At 40.7% G+C, this 9,431-nt stretch overlaps 1 protein-coding gene across 1 annotated transcript in view; it reads right to left on the bottom strand.

The window, feature by feature from the left end:
• The window catches only part of LOC111083177 (protein KIAA0556-like), a gene marked incomplete at its 3' end in the record, with an annotated part of 25,209 nt that overhangs the window by 10,833 nt on the left and 4,945 nt on the right, over positions 1–9,431 (bottom strand). The window contains exons 2-3 of the mRNA XM_022379489.1: positions 7,421–7,515; positions 5,193–5,357 (exon numbers count right to left, since the gene is read on the bottom strand). Coding sequence (XP_022235197.1) covers positions 5,193–5,357; positions 7,421–7,515 — 260 coding nt within the window. The remainder of the gene's footprint in view (positions 1–5,192; positions 5,358–7,420; positions 7,516–9,431) is intronic.

The raw sequence follows: 9,431 nt of genomic DNA, 5'->3' as shown, positions 1-9,431 counted from the left end.
ACTTGTGTGAGGACTTATGTGATTGGTTCACTCGATCTCCAAAACCTCACTCACTGGGAACCGACATCCACTCATGGGTAGGAGGAGGGCACCCAATCAGAGGGGTGAACTGCATTTAGGTGTATCATTCTGGGCATGTGTCACTCATCCAGAGGATCTTGTAACACCTTCTACACCAGCAGAACACCACCACCCTACTCTGAACTGAATGGTTATAGCCATCTTTGTGGAACCCATTCAGCAGGTTGTCTCCATGATCAACCACCCCAGCAACTTGTAACTGGTGAGTGGTAAGGACTCCCATACTCCACTGGAAGAAAGGAGGGGAAGAAGTGAGTTGGAGAGTCTGGAGGGACTGCTACACCCAAGACAGTGCAATGGGTGATCACAAAACTCTATTTTGAAAAGCAGAACACACCAACTTATTCTGTCCAGGGATGAACAGCATCCCCTTCTGCTTTACCCATGCCTTCCATGGGTTGTATGGTCCGGGACAGGCATTTTTATGAAGCAAACATCGCAATGTTATTCACACACACACTAGTGATCTCGTGAAACACTCAATCCCTAGGGTGAGCATGTATAGCCATGGAAAAAGTGTGCGAATCAACATGCCGTACAGTGCGGATTTATGTTTTTGTTTGTTTAAGTATAAATATATCTGAGAATGATTATAACCATCTAAGTGGAACCCATTCAGTGTTCTGAAAGAATACCTGGTCAGGCACCACTCACCGCAGAGTAGGATCCAAAGTGAAGTTGAAGCAAGGGCCACTGAAAGAAAAGAAAGCATAAGTAAGGACTTACCTCGTGTCAAAGCCATACCGAAGTCTGTAAAATAGCCACAGGCAACAGGCGATACCCCAAGGAAGCAGAAATCACGATGTGGTGCAAGTAGTGGGAGATGAACGTGTGCAGAGTCATCCACGTGCCCACTCTAGAGTCTCCTCAAATGGCCAATGAAAACAATAAACGAGGGAGAAGGTAAGGTGTTGGATTTGATAGGAAGAAACGAGAAAGAAATTATGTTGGGAGGGTTATAAGGAGGAATAAGCCAATTGAATCAAATGATGAACCCAACTGGTCAGGGTAACAGGGGAAAGACAATGGGAAGAGGAAGTTCCATGGGAGAAAGAGTCAGGAACGAGAACCCCGGAAGTAAGCCGTGCATGCAATATAACAATAGAGGGCACATACTGGGCAGAGGTGTCTATCTGGATCAGGAAGAGGGTAGAGATGAGAGATAGAGGGAAGGGAGATAGGGTAAAGAAAAAATGACCCTCGCGACCCACTGAGGTCTGGGGAAGAAATGCATGATCTGGATAAAGGACGAGGTAGGCTGAATAATAAAAGGTCCTGGTGACATCAATCCATGATGCCCGCAAGCCAGTAGGAGGAGGGAATATGCCTTAAGGGAGAAGTGAAACAAGTAACAGGAAGAAATGGGTTCAAATGGAGGAAATGTAAGAGCATGGAGGACCATGTTAATGTGCCAGTCCAGAAGTGATAGATGTCTCGACGGCCAACAGAGACAGAAAGAACAGGTCAACATGGAAAGGATTGAGAAGGAAAAGACCCTGCAGAAACAGTAAAAACAGAAGGTATGGGATAAGGCTGCCGAAAACCCAAAATTGAGGAAACCGACAAACCCCTCTCAAAGAACCAGATAAGGAATTTGGAGATACCGGCAATTGTAGACTGAGAAGCCGGAAAATTCTGAGCCAAAGCCCAGGAGTGGAAAACATTCCACTTTCACCAGTAAAAAGCCAAAGAAGAAGGAAAAATGGAATGGGTTAAATGAGAAGATACTTGGCGAGAGAATACAGAACTCCTTGCGAGGGACCTGAAAAAGCCACAGGTGAAGAAAGAGGATGGGAAGTGCAGGATGTAGAACCACCTACTGGGGTTGAAGTAATAGGTCTGGAAGCAAGGGAAGAGGGATGGGAGGGATCACCTGGAGCTGAAGCAACTGAGGGAACCATGGTTGAGCAGGTCAGTAAGGAGCAATCAGAAGGACTCTGCAGGGAGTGGCATGGATGAGGGAGACTACCCAATGAAGTAACTGGATAGAAGGATAAACAGAAAGACACAAGTGAGACCAATCCTGGCTGAAGGTATCTATTGCCAAAGCCCTAGGATGGGGAACTGGGTACCAAAACAAAGGTAATTTGTGATTGAGCGAGGTGGCAAACACATCAATATGGGGAATACCCAAACAATGAAAGTGCCACCGAAAAACAGCAGGATGTAGGGACCACTCCTTGGGATAAACCTGAACTGGTCTGGAAAGACGATCCAGCACCAGATTGAATGCACCTGGAATATGAGACGCATCAAATGAATGTGATGGGAGTGGGCCCAATAGAGAAAATCCACTGTATGAAAAAACAGGGTTCTCAACCAGGTGTCAGAATGGATCATAACCAGATGACTGCTGGTGATAGAAAGAAAATGATCCAATGCCCGACGAACAGCCAGAAGTTCCAGGACATTGATGTAAAGAGAACATTTTTCCATTGACAAATGACCCGAAACCTCTTAGTGATCGACCCACACACCCCAGCCTTGAAGAGATGCATCCATGAACAGATGTAATTCTGGCCGCAAAGAAGGAAGTGGGACACCTGCCGACATATGGGCCATGTCCAACCACCAATGTAGATCGTCCATCAAGGAGGATGGAAGGTGAATAGGAGCATCCAGGGAATCCCATGTGAGGTTCCACTGATCATGAAAGGCTCACTGAAGCAAATGCCTATGAGTCCTGCCAAGGGGTATGATAAGTGTCAGAGACAACCACCTCCTCAAAAGTGATAGAATCTCACCAGTAGTAAGTAAGAGAGCAGACAGGGCTGTCCAAACAGCCAGTTCAATAGATGTACAAAGTAATGGGTAGGATGAAGGAAGGACATCCTGAACCATCCCACCTTCACAGCGTCGAGAAGGAGCTGATGAGTAAGACTGTTTGACTGTTCAGAATGGGCAAGAATAAGCCAGTTGTCCATGTAAGCATGGAATTGCAGCCCCAGGGTATGAATGTGCCGAGCAAAGGGGTGAACCACTTGAAAAAAAACACACTGTGCAGAAGCCAGACCAAAGGGAAGAGTACTAAAAAGGTATACTACCCCACGATGGGCAAACTGGTGGGAGTAAAACCTGCACAACCCGCATGGAGCAAGTACAACAACCTGTTGGGGGAGAGGTCGAGTACTATCTTGGAAGACAATGGCGTGACCAGGGTTCCTGAGGAGGTGGAAGGAAACAGGAGAGAGGGGAAAAGGGTATAACAAAACCATCTGATAGAACACAATGAACCCAAGCTTTGGAGAGGAAAGGGCTGCTCTGATGAACAAAATTCACCAGACGAACTACTACCAGTCTTAAACTCACCAGGCAGTCACCAGAACCGTTGCCTGCATACCATGTATCACTGCAAAAAATGTCAAACTGCGGTACCACGAGATGCTGGAACAGGCAGTGCTAGGAAAGGTAGAGTCAGGAAACGGGACTCGGAGCCACATCTGGCTCTGAAGGAAACCAATTGGGCACCCAATGTGAAAGATAGATCACTGTTGGACAGAAGCCACCCACGACTCCAAGAACACAGTTATCGTGTCACACTCGATACGTCGTAAAAACGGGGCCATAAGAATGTGTTATATATATGGAGCCGGGCGATGGGTCCACGAAAATATTGTGTCATGACCCAAAAAGTCCTAAAAAGAAGTGAACCATGTGTGTAGGGCCAGAACCAAAGACAACACGTGGCCGACAGTGGAAGAGAAGAGAGAAATGATGTCCCCAGAAAATCCCACAGGGTTCCCATGAAGAACCTCAGACAGGAAAAGAATTGAGGTGAGATATTACAAAGAGTAACAGAGGAAGTCCAAGGCGAGAAAATGGGGCATAGGTAGGATAAACAGGAAAATTAGAATCTGTCCCCCCAAACAGGTAAAACTGAACCCATAACTGGTGGTCCAGAGTTTGAAAGTTTGTCCTAAAATTCGCAAGGGCAGGCCGACCTGAAGCTCGTGGGGAACTAGGCATACCAATGCCATCACTCAACGGGGTGGCAAAAACACAGTGTAAACCCAAACATAAGGGGACTGGGGGGAAACAAGGTAGAGAAGTAGAAACAATAATGGAAGAACATGGTTCAAAATAACTATGGCAATAGAGAAACCATCACATACCTGAGATATAATCTCCGAGAAAGCAGACAATGGCTGAACAGAATCCTCAGGAAGATGTGGGAAGGCACAGAAAACTCGGGAGGGGAGAAAAACAGATCAATATTTAGTCAGCCTGCACCTGTAAAACGCTCGAAAAGTAAAAGGAAGAAGGAAACAATGTGCATTCCACATAATGCTCCATCCCTCTGCAAACAAAGGTCGAGAATTTCCCGCTACTGGTCGCCCTCGCCTGTGGCCGAAAGTGTGGTAACAGACGAGTGATATGTATCTGAAGTGGTAACAGCGACTTCAGAATTCAAGCTATATACTAAACAAGCGAAAAATGCACAACAAACATGGGTAAATCAAACGATGTTATATAAAAGTGAAATTAAATGGAAATGAAGTTGAACTATGTTAACTCACTTCCAGGGTAATCAGTGACTTAAACAAAGATGTCTGCACTCGAGTACTGCCAAATGAAAAGTGATATTTCGGTAGTGGCGATTAGAGGAAGTCACATGCATTACATGATATTAGTGCTCTCCTATTAGTGGAGAGCTGACACATGATGATTTGCATGAAAGACATGTTGCAACTTTGGATTCCAACAGAGAGATGTGGTAGGCTTGTGGCATGTGTATGGAAAAAAAGTTTGCATATAAAGGGCAGCACAAAACTGGAAAATCATTTTTTGTGACAGGAGGGAAGGAACTGTAATGGAATGATAGAACTGTCAATGATAGAACTGCAGTTTAGGTTTCTCATAAAAACATTAAAATGACAATAAGGCAGAAGTAAGTCATGGAATTGTTACAACAGCAGAAATCGCGTGATGCTGGGAGCATGCGCACTGGAGTTTCTGGAAGGATCATGAATCATTACACCTTGCAGCTTGAAAGACATGAATTATGATAGATTATGTACCCTTTTCTCACACTTAAAAAACTAAAATTTATAAGTGCATAAAAATGGATATACATATATATTTATACACAGAGAGAGAGAGAATAAAATTACTTTCATCCACTGCTGTTGTTGTTAAACGACCTTTGTGTGATTGTGCAAAGTTGTGTAATGATAGCCAGCATTCTTCCAACAACTGGTCAGTGTTTTTTCTCAGTCTGGTCCATTCTGCTGACTTAGAAGTACCAATGTCCTTTAAGAATTCAGGAGTCATCGAACCTTTGATAATAATTGAAAGGAATAAGTTAAAACACTGTAATTCTTATAAAAACTACACACATATACATGTTTATTACAATATATCTTTACAGCTTTGGGCTAAACCAACGGAATTAGGCAACAAATATTTTAAAGGAAACGTAGCTTGACAAGTACATTATTTACTGAAACTCACATTTGTGGGGGTATTCTAACATCTCTTACACAACTAAAATCCATGACCTTTGCAAATTTGACAGAAAAATGCTAGTTTCAATTTTGAGTCATCTTAAAAATTATCAAACAGTATCAGGATCTAAACATTGTAAGAGGTTTCTGCCTAATAGAGTTAGTGAATTTTTGGTTTTACCAACATTAAAAGTAATGAAGCAGAAAAAAATTAACCCATTCACTTGAAAAGTTAGATGGATTTTATGAACAAACTGAACCCCAAACCCTTCAAGTCACTTCTTCACCATAGAAGCCATTTTTTTCAGCTGACAAACCCTGCAAAAGAGTATTAGCTTAACAAGTAAACTTGGTGTCCTCTCAATTTAACATATGATTAAATTTATACCTTTACAGAACTTTAGCTGTTTTATTGGTGAAATAAGTTTCACACACTAAACACCAAAAATCAGTAGAGTACAGTTGACCTCATGACCTTGCCACTCCGCTACAGGACTTGAATCATAAAATGATTATAAAGATCACCAACTGTTGTCTTTTGATTTTAATGAATAGTTTTCCTAGAACTACAAATAAATACATGTTTTTATCCTTTAAACTCTGTGACTCTCTAGACCAGGAACAGAAATACGTCTTATTCAAAAACTGATGACAAGACATTTCCCGTCGATGATTTTATATCACTAACTATTAAAGGCTTATTCCATTTGTCACTCTGTCATTATAATTAATCACTAACTATAAAAGGCTTATTCCCTTTGTCACTCTGTCAATATAATTAATCACTAAATATAAAAGACTTATTCCCTTTGTCATTCTCTCAATATAGTTAATCACTAACTATAAAACTTATTCCCTTTGTCACTCTGTCAATATAATTAAATCACTAACTATAAAAGGCTTATTCCTTTTGTCACTCTGTCAATATAATTAATCACTAACTATCAAAGACTTATTCCCTTTGTCACTCAGTCAAGAACACTTTCACACTTCTTTTTTGGTAATGCTCAACAATATACATCGTCCCATAGCAACAAAACTATCACCTAATTGTTCTTATGCCAACTATGGTGTTTACGTTGATTTGTTAGAAAAGTTTGTTTTTTATTCTTTATTTTTTTGGTAACTTTGATGTTAGAACAGCAAAATAGTTCAATTCAGAAGTTTTATGATAATGAGTTGTAACGTAAAGCAAAATAAAATTTACCAAGTAGTGTTTCATCTAAGCCTTACGTTATGTATTAGACCTAATGTTTAAATTAGACTACAAATAGACCTACTATTACTAACGTTATAGCATCAGTGTTTAAAAAGTTTTAAGTGGCGAATACATGCTAATTAATAAGTATTATTTTGGTATTTTTCACATATTGTTACGACAGTGGAAGTCACGTAATGAGGTTCTAGAAGGATCATGACTTTTCCTGGCAATTCTAGTCGGTACCAGGCACCGTCTTTTTTTAGTATATAAGCCTGACACATAATTGCAGATCGACAGATAATTCGAGTCAAGCGAGCAGTAGGCAAGTAAAGTGTGTGAATCGCTGTGAATTATAGTGTGTGTTTATAAAAGTAGTTAAGTTTAAAGTGACTGTGAAAATTAAGTGTATTACAAAGTTTATAACGAGAAACAATAAACTAGTTTTAATTAAGAAAGAAATTGTATCGCTGAAGTTTCTCGGAAATAAATTTTACAAGAAATTATCAAACAAGCAGATACATAACAATATATTACCTACTTAACCTTAAAACATAAAGATTTAGTTAAATTCTATAATTTTCGTTATTATTCACCAAATGTTTCCCATTACTTTTAACATATTTTTATACTAGATATATACACAAAATCTGATTAGACTTCATTATTTTGAATTGGAAATATTTTACACGCCTACCTGAGGTAGATGTAGGTATCATTTCTGCTCTGCGACCATATCGAGCAGAACCTCCTCTCCACTGATTCTCTCCAACCAAAAATAACGAGTCATCACTATATTACCATTAAAAAAATCGAAATAAAACTTTACAAGTTCATTTAAATCATACTTTATATTTTAATATTGGTATAATAGTATAAAAAATGCAAAATTATGTGATGTATGTTTTATAGCAAGTGTATACGACACAAAAAAGCTTCAAAATGAACTGACCCTTTCTAAAAACTTCAGGAAAATTAATTTGATATCTGAATCATAATGCAAGATACTTATGATCACTCAAATGCTTATGGAAACCTTTGTTACGACAGCAGAAGTCACGTGACGCTGGTAACACGTAATGAGTTCTAGAATTTGCTAGGCACCCTCCATTCTTGTATATAAGTGCGCCAGACAATGAATCGGAATAGTATAGCAGATGGGGAGATTGAGGATGTGGGCGGACGGTTGAGTCAAGTGCGGTAGTAAGTAGGGTGCGTGAGTCATTTGTTGTGAATTATAGCGTGTGTTTGGGTTTGGGTGACTGTGGAGATTGGGTGTGTTGCAGAGTTGGATTGAGAAAGAGTGGAGTAGTTTTATTTAGGAAAGGACTTGTATCACTGGGGTTTCTCGGGAAGAATTTCTATGGGAAATTAACAAGCGAGCAGAGACATGGCAAGTTGGTGTCAGGGAGTGGGATGGAAAATAAAGGTAAAGAAAAAAAGATGAAGAGTAAGATGGAAACGAGAAGTGGCAAATCAAACTACAGCTTAGCAGATTTGATGGCAACAATACAAGAACAGCAAAATAAACAAGAAGAACGAGAAAAGAAACAAGAACAGAGACAACAGCAGTTGCAAGATAACTTGCAACAGTGGAAGCTCGAACAGCAAAAGAAACAAGAAGAACGAAAAAAGAAACAAGAAGAGAGACAACAGCAGTTGCAAGATAACTTGCAACAGTGGAAGCTCGAACAGCAAAATAAACAAGAGAGATTACAGCAGTGGTTGGAGGAGAAAGAAAATAAACAAAAAGAGAGACTACAGCAGTGGTTGGAGGAGAAAGAAAATGAACGAGAATAGAGACTACAGCAGTGGCTGGAGGAGAAAGAAAATAAACAGGAAGAAAGTCTCTAATAGTTGCGAGAAAGTCAGCAGCAACTACAGAAAAGTCAACAGCAGTGGCAAGAAGTATGGGTAGACTACATTGGTGGGTTTCAAAGTGAATTGGATGCATTGGGGACGATTTGCTATCTTTTGCACAAGGAGGATACATTAACCATCGACTTAATCAGCCCCAGACAACGGCAAGCCCCTTCCAGACCCCGCAGCTAAATCCTAATGCAGACATCTTCAGTCCTGTTAGAAGTCACATCCCAGATATGAATGTCAGCAATAGGGGTGATCTAGTAGGAAAAAAGGCCAGAAGTTCGAATGGACAGTTTCTTGCCAGCATGCTTTCAATACATTAAAAGAAAAATTGGCCTCAGCTCCACTTTTAATGCTTCCACATCCCTCACTGCCATACATACTGGATTGTGATGCTAGTAATGTCGGAATTGGAGGAGTGTTGTCTCAGAAAGCGGGCGAAAACGAACATGTGGTGGCCTACTTCAGTAGGGTTTCGAGTAGACCAGAGAGGAACTACTGTGTAACACGGAGGGAACTCTTTGCTATAGTAAAGAGTCTGACATATTTCCATCCTTACCTCTATGGTGCCAGGTTTACCATCAGGACAGACCATGCTGAGTTACGCTGGTTAAGATCATTAAAGAACCCAGAGGGACAACTGGCACGTTGGATCGAAAAATAGACCAGTATAATTATGATATTGAACATAGAGAAGGAAAATCTCATGGAAATGCTGATGGACTGAGCCTAAAACCCTGCAAAAATGACTGCAGACATTGATGCAAAATAAAGGTTGAACAAACCAGGTGCCATCAAGCTGAAGTCAAAGTGCCTGAAGGAGTTGATGATGGTGAAGTGGA

The sequence above is a fragment of the Limulus polyphemus genome, unplaced genomic scaffold, assembly GCF_000517525.1.
Source record: "Limulus polyphemus unplaced genomic scaffold, Limulus_polyphemus-2.1.2 Scaffold8458, whole genome shotgun sequence".
Taxonomy (NCBI): Eukaryota; Metazoa; Arthropoda; class Merostomata; order Xiphosura; family Limulidae; genus Limulus; species Limulus polyphemus.
This window is presented reverse-complemented; position numbering and strand designations above follow the sequence as displayed.